The 23911-nt window shown below is 37.3% G+C and overlaps 1 protein-coding gene across 1 annotated transcript; it reads right to left on the reverse strand.

The window, feature by feature from the left end:
* Positions 1 to 4144: 4144 nt before the first annotated feature.
* Positions 4145 to 23565, reverse strand: LOC126973230 (guanine nucleotide-binding protein-like 1). The gene is made up of 10 exons (XM_050820422.1): positions 23384 to 23565; positions 21140 to 21287; positions 20056 to 20196; positions 18422 to 18629; positions 16671 to 16841; positions 12769 to 12971; positions 9845 to 9960; positions 8103 to 8237; positions 6043 to 6140; positions 4145 to 4906 (listed from the first exon to the last, which is right to left on the reverse strand). The coding sequence occupies exons 1-10, from the start codon at positions 23563 to 23565 to the stop codon at positions 4698 to 4700; spliced, it is 1611 nt and encodes a 536-aa protein (XP_050676379.1). The 3' UTR covers positions 4145 to 4697.
* Between the last annotated feature and the right edge of the window lie 346 nt (positions 23566 to 23911).

Genomic DNA, 23911 nt, shown 5'->3' on the forward strand with positions numbered 1-23911 from the left:
TGTTGGCCATGTAGCGAGAGCCTGCGGTACTAAAACTATTTACAAAAAAATTGTGTACTTTATGACTTTGATTTTGAAGTATAAATAACACGGAAAACGAACGAAATTAATTCAAAATGTTCCTCTGCAGTCATTTTTATTATACGTCAATATTAATTCTCTGGATGCTCGCGAGGGGCGCTTCAAATAGGCACAAAAAATTTGTTGTCAAATATATGGAACAGCCTGTCCAGTGGTATTTATACAGGTCAGTGAATATGAAAAATGTTTAGATAAATTTACGTCTAGAAAGGTGTAAAAACGTCAAAAAAATTGAGGTTGAATGAATAGTAGTTAAAAAAAACTAAAAAACATGCTATTTTGAAATTTAAAATTAACATAAATTCCTGCCTTAATGCGATATAGGTACATACAATATTTCACTTTTTACATCCTTAAATTTTATAACATTATAACTCTCGTGAATTCACCCTGAGTGCAACAAAACAGATCAGTCTGTGAGGCTATATCACTAATAGTACGAAAGGCACGTATAAAACTAATACAAATATCTTATTTTAAAAATTGAAAAATGTAATAATTCTAGCAAATTAATGTATTGTCATCAGTCCTTGATAAATCTACGAAGTTTGAACGAAATCTGTCTGTTTAAAGTGGGTCAAAATGAGTTACAAACAAACATACATACAGGTGAAGCTAATAAAAAGCGTGTAAAAAGGGTTGGGAGGTTAAAAAATAGTAAGCTTTTTGTTAATTTTAAGTGATCCCCTTCACTTCTGGGTTTAAATATAAATATATAATTTGTACAAAAATTTATGAACGATGCGGCTCGATCCGCACCTCACGAGCTACGCGCCAAGTTGGTAAGAGTACAATCCAAAAATACTAATTATTGTATTGTTTACATACTTATCTTAAAATTCTGTTAAAATGTCTGTATATTTATATTCTATTATCTTATTATCAATGAAATTATGCTGCGACACCTAATATATCAGTTGAATTCTCCTTTGCACAGGATGCCGGCTAGATTATGTGTACCACAAAGGCGCCTATTTCGGACGTGAAGCAGTGCAATGTGGAAGCATTATTGTGTTTCGGTCTGAAAGGCGCCGTTGCTAGTCAATTTACTGGGCAAATGAGACATCTTGTGTCTCAAGGTGACGAACGCAATTGTAGTGCCGCTCAGAAGTTTTTCAAGAAACCTGAGCGGCACTGCATACAATGGGCAGAGCGTATCAATAATTACCATCAGCTGAACTTCCTGCTCGTCTCATCCCTTATTTTCTTAAAAAAATATCGAATATTGTATTTTTAAATTTATTGACATCATTGTTTACTATAGTGATGTAGGTATCTGCTTGTTTCCTTAATAAATAAATACTATAATCCATAATTTATACGTCTAGATAAAACTTCTGGCTGCAAGACAACCGATGAAAACAGGCCAGATTTATTACTTTAGTGTGCGTGACAAGCTACGTCTAACACTCGCAATTTGTATGTCAATTTGTGTTAGGGTGCGTATGTATTGCTTAAAATAGAGGTTAGCTGTCAACCTCAATTTGACGTTTTGACAGCTGACACAGTATAAATGATCTAAGCCACGCTTATTATACTTCGTATGAGAATTATTCCTTTTCGACCCTGATGACCCACAAAGAAAGTATGTGTTCAATAGATCACAATGCGCCAATTGGACGTAATTCAAGAAAAACGTTCTAAACCACAATCATGTCGAAATTGAGTTAACGACACAAAACTGGTCACGTGATTTTATATTAACAGACTGACAAAAAATGGCAGCCCTACTGTCACTCTTTAAATGACATCATGGCTTAATAGCCCAGCCCACATGTATGGAATAATATTGATTAAACTTTAAACATGAAATGCTTGATAATTATAGAATTAGAATTATAAAAATAGTTTTATTCGCTTAAATATTTTTCTGGCTGGAACGCCAGATTCAGAGAAAAACAATTTTTCAAAAATGTTAGGTCAGGTTAGTTTTTTAAGAAGGAAGCGCTCGTTTGCCTGAGTTATATGGTGAGTACCTACCAGGGGGGTGCAACCATAGATATGGTACACTATATGTACTTGAGATAGATGTGCCACTAATGTTTTCATTTTATAAAATCAGTGTACCCAGGCTAAGAGATGGCGCTGCGTTATTTTTACGCTCGTACTTCGTAGCGTATCGTCGCTAGATGGCGCTTATTATGTCTTTAGTTTTTACTATGGCTGTAGACCATATTGATTTCATACTGATGTTTGTTTTATATATGCGGTTGGAAGTTCTTATTCGTTTATATAAATTAAGATGATTCTATGATTACAATACGATAGTCAAGTCTTGTTTTAATAATTAAGTTAAGTGAGTTTTTTGCTATCACTAGCGCTATCTATCATGTATGTAAAATTATGGCCATCGTGATGAAGCTGCAGCGTACCTAATAGAATAGGCTGCACTTTCAATGCAAATTTTTTTTTATGTGCCAATGTAGGGTGCCATGATAGATGGAGCTAGTGATAGCAAAAAAACTGACTTAAGTTACTTATTAAAACAAAAAATTACTATCGTGTGGTAATCAACAAATAAAGAACAAACTACATTACTAATCAATATTGCTAAATTCAATCAGTATGGTCTACAACAATAGACATATTATAAACATAATGAGCGCCATCTAGCGGTGAGAGTCGGTACGCTACGAGCGTAAATTATTTCCACTAAACATAACGCAGCGCCATCTCTTAGCCTGGGTACACTGGGCACATCTATCTGTGGTATATAGTCTTATTATCTAAGGTAAATAGTACGTAAGGCAGGTAGTGAAATTTAGTTTAGTATAAAACGTGCACTGATTTGACATAAGTTGTAAATAGTAGTAATTACAGTATGGCGACGAAGTATAATCCGGCTAAGTTTAAAAGCGAACAGTTGCATAAAGCGTAGTGGATTTTCGCTATGTCCGTTTTTTTTTACAAGATAAAATCCGTCATTTGTCAATCTATCAATGACTGCACGTTTCGTACATTCGAGTGAATCGCTTTTTTCTTAGTTTCGCTAGGCTGATAGACTTATTGAAAATAATTTAACGAACTAGTACCCATTACTTTACTAGTACCCACACTAGTAAATCGTGCAGGAATATCCATTTCACTGACTTAAAAAAATACAATTGAAGAGCACTTCGACAAGTAAAATATAAAATCAAAAAGTGTAGTGTCCACTTTGTCATTTTGGTGCACAGCTCCAGAGAAACAGCTTCACAAGTGGTCGGAGGACAAACGAGCGTACGGGTCACCTTATGTTAAGTGATCACCTACATTGTCTGGACTTGACGTCGATGACTTCACATCGTCGCTTTACGGTATGCAAAACAAGCACCACTTTGATATTATTATTAATAAATAAACTACTATTTATTTTATGTGTTAAAGATTGATGTAAAGGTGTTGTGTTGTGATACTGATAATGACTGGGTTAAGTAAAAGAAGTATTTGTTTTTTAATATTATAGCGACACAGAACTATGAAAGTAACAATGAAAGCTTCAAAAACAAAGCAGTGATAGCACGAAAATATCACGACATGTACCTAACGGTAGTGAAAGTACAAACCGTACTGACGCAACACGAAGAGCGTGAGGGGGTGATGGGGAACGGGAGGACCAGACATAATGTAGCCCTGTAATACAGAGTTCCCGGCACAGGGCTTGTCATGTTCACTTTAATGGCACTGCTTGTGGCGGTGTCGTGGGGCGAGTCGTTCCCTAAAATTTGGTCGAAGGAAAGTGTATTTGTCGGTTTCTGATTCTGGATTCTGAGGTATAGTCTACAAGTGAAATAAAAAACACAATTAAATAAAAATAATTTAATCAAATTACACGAGACAACAATTATAATTTTAAACAAGTTTAATTCATATTATTTTCATCATATTTCCTATATATATATTCTAACTATAACTGTAATATGAATGAGGAATATATATATTCCTCATTCATATTACAGTTATAAGTAATCAATAATGGACATCTCACCAATACCTAAGTGTAGATACATAAGTTAATTCTAAGACAGCCTCTTTATAACTATTATATGTTTGCTGCCAATCATTTAAATGACTATAATGGTGATTTAATCTTCCTATTTCAATTTTACGAAGTGAGTTAAAATCCATCGACTTTAAACGGTACCGTAATAATACGATCCCTGTTATATCACACATTTTTATTATATTTCTTTCGATAGTTCGTAGCATCGTTGTGATTTGAAATTCGATGAAACAAAAAGCAGAAGAGAGAGAAAGCAAAACAAATAAATTCACAAGATTTACCGTGGGGAGAAAATGAGATTAAACAGTGTTTTGGTACCAGGCGATCATAGTTGAAGAAGAGATTGTCATATGTATGACGCGAGTATACCTTATAAGTATTACTACGTGGACACCAGGAGAACATAAATAATGGTAGCGGTGATAGTAATGTCTTTCATAGCGATTGAAATCATGTGTCATCTTAACAACATGTAGGACTTCATATACAGTTTAGAGGTACATGCACAATGCGGGTGTGAGACTTGTGTACTTTGTACGCACGAAATTATTTTTTAATATCAGAAGTGAGAAAAATCACTTGAGTAACAAAAGTAGTTAACATATATCAGAGTAACAAGGTGATCACCTAGCATCTAATCATCACTCATCAAAGCCGCAAATTTGTTGGCAACTCTCGCGGTCTCTCCTCCACTCTCACTTTCGCTGTCGCTGCCGCTGCCCTCTGACTCATCGCTGGCGTCACTCTCGTTGGAGGAGGGAACCCAACTCACGACCTCCTCCTCGTTGCTCATCGCTTGCACCCACTTCACGTACTTTACTTCATCGCATTTCTCGAATTTCTCTGAAAAAAAGCTTTTTCAAACTACCCACATTTTTCGAAACAACGTTTAGAATGTTAAATATGGTTCCCATCAAAGTATATATTTTATAATATCGTAGAACTATTCAAATACATAGTTTACATAGGCTTATACTTTTGCGATAGGGTTACATATTTTTTATTATTAATTATTTAAACCGACGTTTTGTAAACATCGCATGACGTTTTCCTTTACACGCATTTTATCCTAAAAGTATTTTATTTTAATAAATGTGCAAGACTCACGTTAACTAAAAAAAATCTGATTAACCAGTGTCTTTTTAGCAATTTTAAATGACGGAGTATATCATCATTGCATCATCATCAGCCCGAAGACGTCCACTGCTGGACAAGGGCCTCCCCCAAAGATCGCCATGACGATTGGTCCTGCGCTGCCCTCATCCAACGTATTCCAACGATTTTGACCAGATCGTCGCTCCATCTTGTTGGAGGCCTACCAACACTACGTCTTCCGGTACGTGGTCGTCATACGAGGACCCTACTGCCTCAACGGCCATATGTCCGTCGAGCTATGTGCCCTGCTCACTTCAGTCTCGCAATCATTTGGCCTATGTCGGTGACTTTGGTTCTCCTACGGATCTCCTCATTTCTGATTCGATCCCGCAGGGAAACTCCGAGCATAGAACACCTCTCGATTGCCCTCTGAGGGACGACAATGACATTTCTCTTCAGGCCCATAGTTAGCGACCACGTCTGCGTACCGTAAGTACAAATAATTTGGTACAAGCGAAAATTGTCGTTACAAGTTTGTAACTACGAATACGTGTACTGTGATCTCTATAATCTCGACCAGATCTTGAATTCGAGTACTCGAAGTTCAAGGTCTATATAGCCCAATGGTTATTGACACTGCCTACTGAGGTAAAGGCCCCGGGTTCGAATCCCGGTAGAAATAAACATTTATAAGATGAATATATTATAGATGTTTGTTTCCAAGTTATGAATATTTAAATCTATTTATGTACGTTTAAGTAAGTATTAAATATATAGTTTTCTTGTACTCATAATAATATGCCTACTTTGGGGCAAGATAATTTGTGTGAAAGTGTGTCAATATTATTATTATTTTTTACATTGTATGACGCAGTAATAATTACCTCTGTCCTGAGTAAATCCAATGGGCCTGAGCCACAGACATATCCTGCCATCCAAAGCCATTCGCAGTATACTATTTGCCGCGCGGTATGTGTCCAACCTGCAATTTTTATTAAAGTTAGTTTCCTAAACTTTATCAGATGGCGTTGAACCACAGACACCCCATCTAAGTTCAAATCAAAATCAAATAATACTAGACTAAACGTCACCTAGTGTCACTTTCATAAACTATTTCGTATTTCCAAATCGAACACTGAATCTATTGAGTAATACGACAACATAACGGTTTTCGATAGATGGCGCTGATCACAGATTTTAATAATAAGGTACCATTTATAAGAAAAATCACTATTAATTATAAAGTTATTTTATTTTTTCAATATATTTTAATATCTATGTTTTTTTAATTAATATGCTTTTATTAGCTTCTGCTGTATATCTGTTTGCAACCGACTCGATTGGACTTAATTTTGTTTAGTACCTGTTCAAAGACAAACGTTCTTGAGGAGTAAACTCCAGTCGTGCGTCGGAGCTGACACACACGCTTTTTACATTCATGTATGTTTTTTTAATAGATCTGTTATTCTTTATTAATTACATTACTAGCGTGTACACACATGACTAAGCACATAGTACTTATAAAAATATTTAATTCTTATGACAAAACTTAAGATTTATCGTTCATAAAAATTTGGTTTTAAAATTTTATTTGAGCTAAAATTAAGTTTATATTTTACCTGCTGAGAAAGTTGGAAATATATAAAAATTTTAATTAGCTATTCATTTTAAAGTATTCTTTCAATTTGATTTCTGAACGACGGGAGACACATAAAAGGAAAAACAAAATCGTTGTTTTTATTTAATTCCGAGCATTTTCATATTTATTCACCTTTTAAACCTTCTCTAGACTTCCACAAATAATTCAAGACCAAAATTTGCCAAATCGGTCTAGCCGTTCTCGAGTTTTAGCGAGACTAACGAACAGCAATAAATTTTTATATATATAGATAGATAGATATAATTTGGCAGAGCACTTCATGAACTGTCTATCAGCAAAAGTTGAGTTTGACTAAGGAACTATTACCACAATAGTAAAGTGTGTTTGTTGCATCATTTTACATTTTACACATTATATTGTAATTGAAATGATTTGTAAATCTAGATATAAAAGAGTGGCAATGAGTTTCTTGCTAATTCTTCACATTAGCTCAACCCTTTACGAAGTAGCGGTAGTCATTTCCGTGACCTATGTGAATAAACTGATTTTGATTTGATGTGATTTAATGTCTTCTTTTTGGCAGGATTTTAGCCATGCGGGGCTCGAACCCACGACCTCTAACGTTCCGTGCAAGTGCTCTCCCAACTTAGCCAACCGTTCGAGTGACGTATCGTCAAATCTTACAAGATTTTATGAACAAACATACATGCTTTGTTCAACTCTTTGGACCACAGAACACCAGAGGTCGTGGGTTCGAGCCCCGCATTATTCATAAAATTTTGTTTTCAAATTTTATTTGTGTGTCAATCTTAGAAGTGAGGGTTATCACTTTAAAAACATAAAAAATTGTTTGGATTTTAGGATAATAAGCGAGGGATTTATGCTTTCTTGCAATAGTGTTTGAAATGTATAATTTTCTAATTGTAGGAATTTTTAGTTTCTTAATATAAATCTTGTATGATATTCGTTATATGGAGAGGTCTATGCTCGGAGTTTCCCTGCGAGATCGAATCAGAAATGAGGAGATCCGTGGGAGAACCAAAGTTACCGACATAGCCTAAATGATAGCGAAACTGAAGGGCACATAGTTCGACGGACAGATGGCCGTTGGGGCAGTAAAGTCCTCGAATGGCGACCACGTACTGGAAGACGTAGTGTTGGTAGGCCCCCACAAGATGGACCGACGATCTGGTCAAGATCGCCTGAATACGTTGGATGAGGGCAGCGCAGGACTAATCGTCGTGGAAATCTTTGGGGGATGCCTTTTTCCAGCAGTGGACATCTTGATATAAGTCTTGTACGTCAATGGTGAGAGCATAATAAACAGAACCATGTGTTGCTCACCTAGCAGCTTTGGCAGTGAGGAAGCCTCGCTTCTTGGCCCACCCGTCGCAGATATCCCGGGGTGACCAGGTATCGTCGTTCTCCGGATGGTCGATACGCAACAGCGCGGGCAAATTGAGCCTCTCCGCTAAATACCTGTAAGGGTTAGACCATTCTATCAAGCTCAAAATAAATAAAGGAGTTATAATGGGCCAATCTTAGATAAATTATACGTCTTGATACCCTGAAAAATTGAGGCTGACAGTTAATCTCTATTTTGAGCTATGCACGCACACTAACACAAAGTGACATACAAATCGCGAGTGTAAGAAGTACCTTGTCACGCACACTTAAGTAATAAACCTGGCCTGTTTTCATCGTTTGTCTTACATCATAAGACTCCATCTAGACGTATAAATTATTTATATAGTAGGCATAATATTATATTAGAATATAATATCCACTAAAATTTTGGCATAAACCCTGTTCATATAAAAAATAGAATTGTATAGATTACCATAAAATTTGATATTTTATTAATTTGAACCTTTTTATGAAAGAGAGTCTACATTTTTTTATGACAGTAAGGGCGAGACGAGCTGGACGTTCAGATAATGGTAATTGATACGCCCTGCCCATTACAATTCAGTGCAGCTCAGGATTAGAAGAAAAACCCAAAAATTCTAAGTGGTATTACAATTGCGCTCGTCACCTTGAGACATAAGATGTAAAGTCTCATTTGCCCAGTAATTTTACTAGCTATGGCGCCCTTCAGACCGAAACACAGTTATGTTTAAACATTACTGCTTCACGGTAGAAATAGGCGCCGTTGTGGTACCCATTATCTAGCCGGCATCCTGTGCAAAGGACCTCATAATGGTCAGCTGATGGTATTTAATCACCGCGCCCCATACCCTTGTAACACCAGAGGAATAACAAGATGCTGCCGTCCTTATGAAGCGACAAACAAACGTAAATATGAATTAGAAAACGAAACACATTGGTACATGGAGGATGAGGATCCGTGGTACATAAATGAGGGAAGTCCCTGGCCCAATAAAGGCATAACAGGCATTTATTTTATCAAAATTGATACCTTTAGAATTCTTTTTGATGTAATTTCTAATATACTAGATACTACTACCGCTTCGGAAACAAATGGCACTCTGAGAGAGAAAAAGCGGCGCAAGAAACTCTCCCAGCATTTTTTTTTGCGCTCTTTTTAATCAAATATACATTATTGTACTGTATTGGTATAAAATAATCATAATCTATCAGGCTGTCCGATCACTTAGATATTCAGCTGTGGAGTAGTAGGTTTTTTATAAAACATTTAAATTTATTTATAGATAATGCCTGAACAGTGGCTGGGACTTTATTATAGAAGTGTATACATTTACCTTTAAAGCTATTATGTATCACATGGGTGTCGTAAGAGGCGACTAAGGGTATTTTCCACTTGGAGGATAGATTATGGGTATCACAACGGCGACTTAATTTCCCGTGAAGCAGTAATGTGTAAACATTATTGTGTTTCGGTCTGAAGGGCGCCGTAGCTAGTGAAATTACTGGCCAATGAAACTTAACATCTTATGTCTCAAGGTGACGAGCGCAATTGTAGTGCCGCTCAGATTTTTCGGGTTTTTCTTCTAATCCTGAGCGGCACTGCATTGTAATGGGCAGAGCGTATCAATTACCCTCAACTGAACGTCCTGCTCGTGTCGTCCCTTAAAACCGGAGGCGCGGATTAATGTAGGACTCACCTGATGGTGGTATAGGGCTCTCTCAGTTGCGCGATGGGATAAGAACCCATTAGTATTTGTATGGGTCTTGGCACTTTGGATGGAAACACCAACCCTGGACAGTCACAGAGGCGAACCTGCGGAATATAATATTATGTTGTCAGTTTTGGTCATTTTTTTTTTGTGGCAGTGTCGTGGGTAGGGTCGTTCCCCTCTTCTTTATTGAAATATTTATTAATATGCAGTGAGTAGTATTTGTGACCTATTCAGTTGTTACTCAAGTTTACTTAGGTTGGGTTCCATCAGCTAACAGGATTAGTAAAAAATGTGTTCCAACATTTGACAATTTTTATAATAATATTAATATATTTATTTGCAACAACCTGAGAGTTGAACAAAGCATACAAGATTTTATGACGATACGTCAATCGAACGGTTAGCTCAGTTGGCACTCGCATGGAACGCGAGAGGTCGTTGGTTCGAGTCCCGCATCGTTCATAAAATTTTCTTTTCAAATTTTAGAAAAAACATAATATATTAAGGTGTTAAATTATTATAATAATGAGCTTATATGTTTTGCTAGCACTATTCCTAGCATGAAAATATTTAACTTAACGTTTTTCAAATTTTATTTGTGTATTAATTCTAGACGTGAGGGTTATCACATTAAAAACATAACATATTGTATATAGCTTATTAGTAAATAATCTAGAATTTATATTTTTAATGCTACTCGATAACTTATTATAAACACGAACACAATTACACACACAACTGGGAACATCGTGTAGAACGAGTATTTGTGCATCACATCGGTTCCACGGATTTAAATCATTAGCTGATTTAAACCAATTTTTTTTTTCAAACATACATATCTCGAAAATATAAAGCGACGGCAAAGGTTCCAATCCTAGTTTTTTTTTTAATGGGTTAACATTAAACATTTAGATGACGGTTTAACTTTAATAACTCAAATAAAATATATGAACGATGCGGGCTCCGCATCCGCGACCTCTCGCGTTCCGTGCGAGCGCTCTTCCAACTGAGCCAACCATTCGAGTAACGTATCGGTTGATAAATCTTGTATGCCTTGTTCAACTCTTAGGTTGTGGCTTTCATCTACAGTCTACCTTACAGTTGATAGCCTGCTCTACCTCAATAATTACATATTAGGAAATTGACTTGAGATGTCGCTCTTGTAAATATAAAAACAATTTAACTTCAATTCAACAATCTTTTATAAAAATTAACAAACTCTTTAGATTACCTCACTACCTTATTAGAGAAGTCGCGGGTTCGAGTCCCGCATCGTTGATAAATTTTATTTGTGTAATTTTTAATCCCAGAATAAAGGGTTACAAAATCAATGTCTCAGACCTGAGAAGAATGAACGCAACAAACTGAGCGAGCTTTTTTTGTTTCATCAAAAAAATATGTTTACTAAGTAATATTGTACAATTAAACTTATTTTTTAATAGCCTGAGGACGGTCACTCCATTCCCCTCTCATTCTCCATTCCATAGTAAATTATTTACCAATGAATACGATTGTGCAACACATTCCGCAGTCTACGTTGCAAGATAATTTGTGTATGTGTAAATTATTATTTTCAATTGCAAATATACTACCGTTGTCGAACACATCATGAGTGCCCACTGACCTCTACTATATACCACTGGACTGGCGGCTGTCAAAGTGCTTTTGTGACTGTTTGATATTAAAACTATTGAAGAAAACCTCGATAGATGTTGGGACACTGTTCACAAAAAAAATGTGTACTTTATTACGTTGATTCTTGAAGTATAAATAACACAGAAAACGAATGAAATTAATTCAAAACGCATAAATACTTCAGAGTATTGTACGTTCCTTCGCAGCCATTTTGTATTAAACGTCAAAATTAGTTCTCTGGACGCTCGCGAGCGGCGCTTCAAATAGGCACAAAAAATTTGCTGTCAAACATATGGAACAGCCTGTCCAGTGGTATTTATACAGGTCAGTGGGGTTATCACTTTAAAACATAACAAATTGTTTAATGTGCAAGAGTTAAATAGTGACCTGTCAATTTTTTTAAATAAATATTAGATATTTCATCATTTTTTTTAAATTTAACTATACCAAGGAATATGATGGTGCAACACATTCCGTAGTCTATGTTGCAAGATAATTTATGTAAAAGTGTATTCATTAATATTACTAATAGACAATATTCTCCCGTTAGCGTACATGTTTGACGACCGCTATAGCCCAGTGGTTAGTGACCCTGCCTACTAAGCTAGAGGTCCCGGGTTTGAATCCCGGTAGGTTCAATCAATTCTATAATGAATATGAATGTTTGTCTCCGCGTCATGGATGTTTATATGTATTTATGTATGTTTATGTAAGTATATTTTTTTTATGGAAAAGGAGGACAAACGAGCGTACGGGTCACCTGGTGTTAAGTGATCACCGCCGTCCACATTCTCTTGCAACACCAGAGAAATCACAGGAGCGTTGCTGGCTTTTAAGGAAAGTGTACGCGCTTTTTTTTGTAGGTACCCATGTCGTCATTCCATAGCTTTGTAATACGTGGAAGAAAGCCCGTTGAAAATCGCACTGTGGAGGACCGCCACACATCCAGATGGTGGGGATGATATCCTAGCTTGTGGCGTGTCGTGCGAAGGTGGAATTCGGCGGCAAGAGTCAGGTTAAACAGCTCTTCGGAACACTCCCCGTGATAAATGCGGTAGAAGACACACAATGAACGTCTCTACACAACGCCAAGTGATCCAGCCGTCCACAGACACCTGGGTCTCCCACAATTCAAACTGCTCTGCGTTGCACGCGGTCAAATGGATCGAGCTGATACTGGGGTGCGCCAGCGCTTTGTAGAGCGCATATTGCATTAAATATATCATTGTCTTGTACCCATAGTACAGGCTTTGCTTAGTTTGCCCCTAACTCACCTGTGGTGTCAGGAATATAGTTTGGAAGTGTTTGGTGTGTCCGGGCGTCTTCGACACAGAAACCACTTTCCTCCCCATGATGGCGTTCATAAGGGAAGACTTCCCCACGTTCGGCTGTCCCACACAGCCAATGGTCAGGATACCGTTCTTGTACCTCTCGTGGGAGAAGTATGACGTGTCTGGTTTCTGGACAATGGTTAAACCTGAAATAATATATTTCATAATCATTATTTATATAACCCGGATATACTGCCCTATGCTGTCCCTGGGCATACAAGGAATAAAGAGGTCCCAGTCCCGAGGGTAGGATAGTGATTTACATTTTAGTAGGCTTCATAAGATACATAATAGCTTTAAAGGTAAATGTATACACTTTTATAATAAAGTCCCGGCCACTGTTCAGGCATTATCTATAAATAAATTAAAATGTTTTATAAAAAAAAATGTCTCTGTCGTAAATCCTATTACTCCACAGCTGAATATCTAAGTGATCCGACAGCCTGGAACTAGATTATGATTATTTTATAGCGATAGAAATGACTGTATAATATTGAATATTTTTATTGAAAAGAGCGCAAAAAAAGAATGCTGGGAGAGTTTCTTACGCCGCTTCTTCTCTCTCAGAGCGCCATTTGTTTCCGAAGCGGAAGTAGTATATTAGAAATGACATCAAAAAGAATTCTAAAGGAATCAATTTTGAGAAAATAAATGCCTTTGCGCCAAAGGCCGTTCCCAATATTCAGTCTTTCTCCGGTTGTGGCCTACTTGCGATAAAAATCGTAACTATCGTTAACTTTTCTGTCCCAATAAACTTATCGACGGTCGCCTTATCCGTACACGCTGTCTGTCAATGGGACGACGTATAGCTGAGCAGCCATAGAACTTTGCATGGAAATTGCAATTCACACGTCCCAATATAAGGCGATAATGACTTACTTATCGGGTATATTGTGCCAGCTTCAGATTATTGACAGCTAATTACTTACAGTAGAAAATAGTAATTTATCTCTACCTATAGACTGTATATTGGTAACGACCGTAAGGGAATTACCAGTGGGAGGAACAGACTTAAACTTATAATGCCTAATACTCGTCTAAGTCGAGTTAGTAAGTCTTTTATGGGGCAATGTATATGCTTTTACAACAAGATCCCAGAAAATGTTCAAAACAAACGTATTACGTAACTCAAAAGAATTGTTAAAAGCTTTTGTGTGGTAAAGGTTACTATAACATAAATGACTTTCTTAATGATACCACAGATTGGGAATGGAGCGACCGCCCTCAGGATATTAAATAATAAGTTTAATTGTACAATATTACTTTTTAAACATATTTTTTCGATGAAAAACAAGGCCGCTGAGTTTGTTGCGCCCGTTCATCTCAGGTCTGAGGCATTCGTTATGTAATAGGTGGTGGTTTTTGACTTACAATAAGTGATGCCTCATCCTATTTTGAATAAAATGCCGGCTAGATTATGGGTACCACAACGGCGCCTTTAACTGTCGTGAAGCAGTAATGTGTAAGCATTAGTGTGTTTCGGTGTGAAGGGCGCCGTAACTAGTGAAATTAAGTCTCAAGGTGACGAACGCAATTATAGTGCCGCTCAGAATTTGTGGATATTCAAGAATCCTGAGCGGCACTGCATTGCAATTTGCAGGGCGTATCATTTACAATCAGCTGAACGTCTTGCTTGTCTCGTACCTTAATAACCTTAGTAATTGTCATAAAAATACTGTATTCATATAATTTTTATTTAGCTCCGCCTGTATAATTGGATCGCAGAAAGCCTTTTCGCATAAAGTTTGTATAAATATGTAATAAAATCAAAAAAAAAATCACACATATTATTTTAACAAAAGAATCAAATAAGTAAAATCTTATATCATATATACGTCTAGATAGAGTCTCTTGCTGTTAGACAAACGATAAAAACGGGCCAGGAATATTAGTTTAGTATGCGTGACAAACTAAGTCTTACACTCGCCATTTGTAAGACACTTTGTGTTAGTGTGCGTGAATTGCTCAAAATAACTGAAATTCAATCAATTATTTACTTCAATGTATTTTTAAAGTTTAACTTTTATTACATCGTCTCCAACCTTTTGCGTCTGTCTGTTGCATGTCGCGTGACGGTCGGGCGGCAGTTCGCAGCAGCTGACCGTGTAGTGTATAGACTATTACTCATTTGTGCCAGTGCTCCACGCTATTTTGTGTTTTTGTCAGTGTTTAATGTAATTCTTGTTATTTATTAAAGTGAAACTTTTTTTTGCTTTTTGTATACAACGACACAGCTAGTGAGTCCACAAAACTGATCAACGAGGAAAAAGCAAGTATAACAAACAATTTGAAAAGTCTATAATGTGAAAAAAACTTTCACTTTTACCGTGGTTTCATAACACCACTCAATCCTCTTTTGAAACTTATTTTCAATAATATATTAACAAATAAAAAAAACATTACTTCGACAATGCACAGTAAATACACACAGCACTCTAAATCGATTCAATTTCGCTTAGAAGATGTGCACAATACGTCACAAACAATGATATTAAAAGTATAGACATGTTACCTAGACAACAATCGGTGTTTGTAAATGGTACACAATCGCACACATGAACAATTCAACATTGCAATAGCACACTACATTACGATTACACATCAAAGAAGGATAGTAAATGCAATGATCGCAAGCGAAAAAGAGATAAATCTAATTTGCTAATTGCTTCGTATTTGAATAGAAAAATACAGAATAATTCATCAGATATGATTTTTTACCTTACACCATGTATTATGCCTAAAATACGATTCAGTTCATGTAGTAAAAGTTTTAAAGTAGTAAAAGTGCATTGAAATTAGGTAAATAAAGTGTCATTGATTTTATAAAAAAATAATTTAATATTGATTATTATATATAGCTACATTCATGATATCAATTATTTGTACATAAAATAATACAAATTTGTACAGAAATAACAAAACAAATCCCATTGTTACAATATTACGAACGACGGATCCCAAAATGTATTAAGTTTACAATTATTATTTTTTGTATCTTATATTATTTATGAATGTTTTTTTTTTGTTGAGGGTACAATAAGATAATTTGAGAAGAAGTAAATGATCCATTGATTCTTCTGCAGTTAGCATGGGATATACAGAAAGGGACAGTGTTACTGAAAAAACTTCTACGTAAGCAAATAGCAGCTACCTATATACGCACTTGTTATTATTTCCTAAAATATACTACCTCGATCATCCCGCAACAGACAGCATCAATATTTCATCATTTCTGTACCTACGTTAATCTATGTCCGCTCTCGAGACTCGAGTCTCGTTGCCATGGCGTCACATTTATTTTGTAAGAGAAATAATTAAATCAAATAAAAAAAAATTCATGATTTCTTAACTGTGGTATATAATTCAATGTTTTTTTTTACTTTCGTAATTAGTGCATCTGCCCATAACGCAAGACGGCATTTTAATGTTGTACCTATATCAAATTGTAAGCAATTCTGTCAACAGTAAACGCGTGCGTACCGTTTTCGTATCGAGAGAGCGACTACGACCAAATGAACCAATTGACTCCATTTAGGCGATTCATTTTCGGCGCGCTAGTGACATATCTACCTTTTTAATACTATAATATAATTGGTCACACAGCACTTATGTTGCACAACACGTCAGCTGTATATCTACAGATATACTGCTATAAGCTGTTTTGATGCTACAATATTATGTAAGATGACACGGAGTCCTTAATTTTTTTACTAGTCCGTGATATATATATATATTTTAAATTATTTATTTATCGCGTGCGCCAGTCATGAGCATGAAACCCAAATAAACAATATGTACATGGGTAATGCTGCACTTTACACGGGTAAAGTTATCATCACACTCACCAATCTCCGTCTCGTCATCATCAAACTCCACGTCTGTCTCGTCCTTGATCTTCTTCTCCCAGGACTGGAGGTCCACCTCGCCGCTCACGATCTGCTTGCAAGCTTCCAGTATCTGAGTGGCGCCCTCTGTACACATACGTTGTCTGCCCTTGCGGCGACGCACCTGAAGACCTGGAGATTAGAATAGGATGGTATAATATAGACAGTAGAAATAAATATTATGAGTGTTCATTGTCAGTACAAAAATGAAAATTTAATATACGTTCACAAAAATCGACACCGCTTTTGCTCTAAATAGTGATTTTCATTATATAACACTAGAAATAAGGGATAAATCATCATCATCAGCCGGAAGACGTTCACTGCTGGACAAAGACTTCCCCCAAATATTTCCACGACGATCGGTCCTGCGCCACCCTCATCCAATCGGCCATCTTGACCAGATCGTCGGTCCATCTTGTGGTTTCGCAATTATTTGCACTATGTCGGTAACTTTGGTTTTCCTACGGATCTCCTCATTTCTGATTCAATCTCGCAGGGTAACTCCGAGCATAGCCCTCTCCATTGCCCTCTGAGCAACCATGAGCATTCTCATAAGGCCCATAGTTAGCGACCAAGTCTGCGTACTGTAAGTCATCACTGGCAACACACACTGGTTGAAAATCTTAGTCTTCAGACACTGCGGTATTTGGGACGAGAAGATTTTACGGAGCTTCCCGAACGCTGCCCATCCGAGTTGGATTCGACGAGTGACCTCTTTCGCAAAATTGCCTAACTGGATTGTTTTTCCGAGGTAGAGGTACTCGTCAACAATTTCGAGAGTACAGTTCCCAATTGTTAGAGGTGCGACAAATAAGGGATTGCTTGTAACTAATTCTAGTAGGCTTCATAAGATACATAATAGCTTTAAGGGTAAATGTATACACTTTTATAATAAAGTCTCAGCCACTTTTCAGGAATTATCTATAAATAAATATAAATGTTTCATTAAAAAAGGCTCTGTCGTAAACCTTACTACTCCACAGCTGAATATTTAAGTGATCGGACAGCCTGGGACTAGATTATGATTATTTGATAGCAATAACGGTTACAGTACAATATTGCATATTTAATTAAAAAGAACGCAAAAAAAAGAATGCTGGGACAGTTTGTTGCTTAGAGAGAGAATCTCAGAGCGCCATTTCTTTCCGAAATGTTGGTAGTGTTTGAAATAACGTCAAAAAGAATTCTAAAGGAATCAATTTTGTGAAAACAAATCCCTTTGGTCCACTCTCAGGTTGTGGCTTCATCTACAGGATCTACTTTACAGTTGATAACCTGCTCAACCCTAATATTTGCATATTCGGAAATTGACATGAGATGTCGCTCTTTCAAACTAAACAATTTATTTTTAAAGTTTCTGGGATTATACAAATTTATGAACGATGCGGGACTCCAACCCCTCTTCGACTGAGCCGACCGTTTGAGTGACGTATCGTTGGTAAATCTTGTATTCTTTTTTCAATTCCCAGGTTGTGGCTTCATCTACAGGATCTACTTCACAGTCAACCCTAATAATAGCATATTAGGAAATTGACTTGAGATGTCGCACTTTCAAATCCAAACAATTTGTTATTTTTAAAGTGATAACCCTCATTTCTGAGATTACTAACATAAATTTAATTTGAAAACAAAATTTATTAACGCTGTGAGACTCGACCTATATTTCTTGCCTGTGAGTAAGCTCTTAGCATGAGGGTGTAACATCTTACCTGCTTTGTCACTCTGTGAACCAGCCAAGTTGTACCCCGGACAGGAGGTGAAGTACACCACCTTCAGCTCTGGACATCTCTTCAGCAGGAACTCCTTCCACGCAGCCACCACGCTGGCTGGCACCAGGTCTACCTTGTTCAAGACCAGGATCATGCTCTTGTTGATATTGGTTACATACTCGTACAGGGTGGGTGGAAACATCATACCCTGGAATTTAATAATGTTATTGATAAAGTTGTTAAAAAGTCAAAAATATAAGAGCTAAAATACTCATTATTTCTCATAAAGTTTATGTGATTAAATTACTATTACCAGTGGGAGGCTCCTTTGCATAGGATGCCGGCTAGATTACCCCAAAGGCGCCTATTTCTGCCGTGAAGAAGTAATGTGTAAGTATTACTGCTTTTTTTGTTTCGGTGTGAAGGGCGCCGTATCTAGTGAAATTACTGGGCAAATGAGACCTCACATCTTATGTCTCAAGATGACGAGCGCAATTGTAGTCCCGCTCGGAATTTTTGGGGTTTTTCAAGAATCCTGAACGGCATTGCATTCTAATGGGCAGGGCGTATCAATTGCCATCAGCATTATTTACTTATTTAGTAATACGGCTTTACCAACGTTTTATCAGTGTGGGTTCCGACTAGTTTCGGACCATTCGGAGGTCCTTCATCAGGGTGTGTGTGGTTGGTTCGCGATAACGTCCCGTCTCATACTGCGGACTTGTGCTCGTAGTGCGCGGCTTGACAGGGCGGGGGGCGCCGGTGGTCCGCTCGTCATCACGAGCACGGTATCATTGACACTGTCACTATTGGTGTCCACGGGTGCAAAAAGTGTACTATTGAAGAATTAGCGAACAGACTTAGTTCTGCAGCATACGGGGTTAAAAAGATTAGACAATTAACCGACATAGATACGGCGCGACTTGTTGACTTTAGTTATTTCCATAGTATTATGTACTATGGTATATTGCTATGGGGCAACGCTGCCGATATTAATACAATATTTGTGCTGCAGAAGAGGGCTATTCGCGCTATTTATAACCTAGGTCCTAAAGAATCATTGAGAGCACAATTCAAAGAAATTAACATCTTGACTGTTGCTTCTCAATATATTCTTGATAATGTAATGTATGTTCATAGATACATAAGTGAATTTGCCAGAAACTGTCATAACCATAATGTTAACACCAGGAATAGACTTGAGGGTTCCAGTTTAGGGCTTGCCTCGGTAAATGGTTGGGATCCCTCCGGAGTGTGTGGCCTATACAGCTCCATTTACGGCCCTTTATGTGTTGGTCGATTGGTATTTCATGACAGTGTTCCCGAAGATGATTTTTGGAAATAATGTTTGAACTTCCTCGCTTCTGTGATTTGTTTATATTTTTTTTAATGAAAAGGATGACAAAAGAGCGTACGGGTGACCTGGTGTTAAGTGATCACCGCCGCCCACATTATCTTGCAACACCAGAGGAATCACAGGATGTTACCGGCCTTTTAGGAAAGTTTATGTGCTTTTTTTTAAGGTACCCATGTCGTATCGTCACAGCACCGCACAAGAAAGCTCATTCCACAGCTTTGTAGTACGGGGAAAAAAGCTCCTTGAAAGTATTTATATCGTAAGGCTGGTCACTCACCGCGAACCTAACGTCCACAATCAACAGCAGAATGTCACACATCTCCAGCACTCTCCACAGCTGCCGCCAGGTCTCCAGGTTGAGCTCGAAGTATGACATATCCTTCCAATGCTCCGACTCTCGCAGCTTGTCGATGTACTCCTTAAATTTTGAAAGTTTTATAAGTTTTTTATCATAGCTAACTGTATATAGTGTACTTATGGCTGTTCCCAATATACTATCTACAGATAGAGATAAATAACTACCTTCTACTGTCAGTAATAAGCTCTCAAAAATCTGAAGCTATCCCAATATACCCGATAAGTCATTCTTATCGCCTTATATTGTGACGCGTGAATTGCAAATTCCATACAAACTTCTATCGCTGGTAAGTTCTACGTCCTCCCATTGACAGACAGCGTGTACGGATAAGGTGAGTTACCGTCGATAAGTTTATTGGGACAGAAAAGTCAACGATAGTTACGATTTTTATCTCAAGTAAGCGATAGACTCAATATTGGGAACGGCCGTTAGTACGTAGTACTGTATATAGTGTAGATTAGTGTACTTCAGTTACTTTCACAGCATCATGACGTACGGTATTTTACTGTGGGGTCATGCTGCTGACATTGATATTATAGTGTTTGCTCTGATCGTGATCTGTTCGTGCTAGATATCAGCTTGGTTATAGACAGTCTCTCAAAGAAAAATTTAAAGAAATAAATATTAAGAATGTTCATTGTCAGTACATTTATGGAAATTTAATGTACGTTCACAAAAATGGTCACCTTTTTGCTCTTAATAGTGATTTTCATTATTATAACACTAGAAATAAGGGATTCCTTGTAACTTATTCTAGCAGGCTTCATAAGATACATAATAGCTTTAAGGGTAAATATATACACTTTTATAATAAAGTCCCAGCCACTGTTCAGGCATTATCTATAAATAAATTTAAATATTATATAAATAAAATGGCTCTGTCGTAAATCCTACTACTCCACAGCTGAATATCTAAGTGATCGGACTGCCAAGGACTAGATTATGATTATTTTAAAGCAATAGCAATGACAGTGCAATATTACTAATAAATTACAACACATACCCTAAAATATTTCTGCTCCTGTGCATCTAACTGCGCCGGAGTCATATTAAAATTCCATTCGGGTCTTTTGGGGAATGATATTTCCGCCGGAAAGAAGTCTGTTGGGTCAATCTCCATCTCTTTCTCAGATACTGGTCGGACCTCCTTTCTGAAATAGGGTTTCTACATTATCAAACTCTTACGGTACATCAAATGGGTGCTAGCATGAAAGAGGGAGAAGTGTGGTAATGTGGTCTTCCCTAGTACAAAATAAATTATTTTATTAAGTGAACAAATCTTATAACTATATTTACAATACTATGACTACATCAAATTAAAACTATCATTACGTGGAAGCGTACCTAGAATACTGGCAGCATTTCCGCGTTGGATAGCTAGGCTGATCCGTTCACCGAAATAGCTTACAGCGCTTGGGTTTCCAGTAACCTTATTGAGGCGCGAAGATAGTATTTCTCCGCGCCTCTGGGCCCCACGGGCCAAGTGTCTCGACATGAAACGGCACAGACTCTTCAGAATTTCTGCCAGATGGAGTCCACTAATTCCTTTCGGAATATCCTAGTGCCTGCGCCTTAGCCTTACCTGTAGCCGATGTGATACTACAGGGCGTGGTTATTTTCATACCCAAGCTCTGTAGTACCGATCGGTGGCAGATCACAGCCCTGGTTATATGCGTCAGTTCAAGCAGCCATCAGGGTCGCGGCAATGGGCACAAAGGATATAAGCTGCAAAGTTGCAAAGAGAAAATACCATATTCGAAGCACGTCTTCCAGAGCGGCAGTTTTCTAGTTACCCGTCTGTAACACTCAAGTTCCGGCCATTGTCCAAAACTGCTCTTGATAACTATTAGCAGCCTTCAAAAATATTTCACATTATGGAGTTATATTAAACCGGGACACCAGGCGCAAAGGGTGGTTCCTTAGCTACCAAACTAGTCACTATACAGCCACTGGAGTCATGACGCGTCCGAGCTGGTCGCCTCGCCAAATTGGTTGCGCAACCAAATGGACATAGAGCAAGAGCCCGTGAACCCCAGACCTACGTTATTTTATAAAAGCTGAAAGTTTGTCAACGCATGCTCACAACACAGGTAAGAACGATGGTCCATTATGGAGTTGGGGTTGCAGTGGCTTTGGCAGGTAAACGGTACTAAAGGTGTGTAAAATACCGAACTAAATACATCAAATAATAATGTGCGACTTTTCGGTATTACCTTCAGAATATTATTAAAAATCACGTTATTCATTAAAAGGCATAAAAGGCATTTATTTTCTCAAAATTGATTCCTTTAGAATTCTTTTTGATGTCATTTCTTATACTACTAGATACTACTACCGCTTCGGAAACAAATGACGCTCTGAGGGAGAAGAAGCGGCGCAAGAAACTCTCTTTTCAATAAAAATATACAATATTGTACAGTCATTTCTATCGCTATAAAATAATCACAATCTAGTCCCAGGCTGTCTGATCATTTAGATATTCAGCAGCGGAGTAATAGGATTTACGACAGAGCCATTTTTTTATAAAACATTTAAATTTATTTATAGATAATGCCTGAACAGTGGCTGGGACTTTATTGTAGAAGTGTATACATTTACCCTTAAAGCTGTTATGTATCTTATGAAGCCTACTAGAATTAGTTACAAGCAATCCCTTATTTCTAGTGTTATAATAATGAATCACTATTAAGAGCAAAAAAGGTGACGATTTTTGTGAACATATATTAAATTTTCATAAATGTACTGACTATGAACAGTCATAATATTTATTTGTTTTAAATTTTTCTTTGAGAGACTGTCTATAACCAAGCTGATATATAGTACGAACAGCTCTCTTTTGCAGATACTTAACATCGTGGCAACCCCATGCCAGCAACACCCTTAATGTTCATGAAATTATAATTTGACTTACGTCATAGTATAAAAGCTGATTATTTATACATAATACTTGGGTAATAAGTAGATGATGTTTCCTCATTAGCCAGATACTTTTGATAGTTCCAACCCCTTGCCAGACAAACAACGTATATCGTTAGAAGAGATTCGTGATCAGAATGACTTAAGCGAATAAACTTTTTGGCGCAGACCAACATCAGTTGATGAACTGCCTATAGAGCTGTATATATTTCGTTGGTAGCAGCGACTGGTTACGCCTCCATGATGTCTCGATGAAATATGCCCTTAGTAAATCTAATTGAATTTTTATTTCATTTCTGTGTTAGAGTATAGTAATGAAATGAAAACTCACAGAGCGTCCTCCTTCTTCATCCTGACCTCCTGGTCTGATTCGCGGTAGAACTTGAGCGCGTATCTGTTGGCGTCGCCTCGCCCCCTCGCCTGCTGGGGCTGATAATTCATTGCCATCACATCATAGTTGTCCGTACTAGCTGACGCTGAGGAGGTAAAATTGGTATGAGCACTGGGCAGCATATCAGTTTAGTGACACCATCATACTACTGCCTTTATATCATCATCATCATCACCCAGAAGACGTCCACTGCTGGACGAAAGCCTCCTCCAAAGATTTGAGGACAATCGGTCCTGCGCTGCCCTATAATCTAAAACTTGTATGACCATAAAGTCAGCGAGATATGTTTGTATTTTAATACCTACCTATTTCATTATCTTGATTATTAAGTTTATATTGTTTTGATATCTAAATATTTTAGAAAGACGTAATTAGTCTATGTAAAATAATTGTCTTTAAGTGATTATGTACACTATCCATTGTATTCGATTTTAAGCTTATGGTAAACGATGCACCCTACGAAAATCC

The sequence above is a fragment of the Leptidea sinapis genome, chromosome 2 (genome assembly GCF_905404315.1).
Source record: "Leptidea sinapis chromosome 2, ilLepSina1.1, whole genome shotgun sequence".
Taxonomy (NCBI): domain Eukaryota; kingdom Metazoa; phylum Arthropoda; class Insecta; order Lepidoptera; family Pieridae; genus Leptidea; species Leptidea sinapis.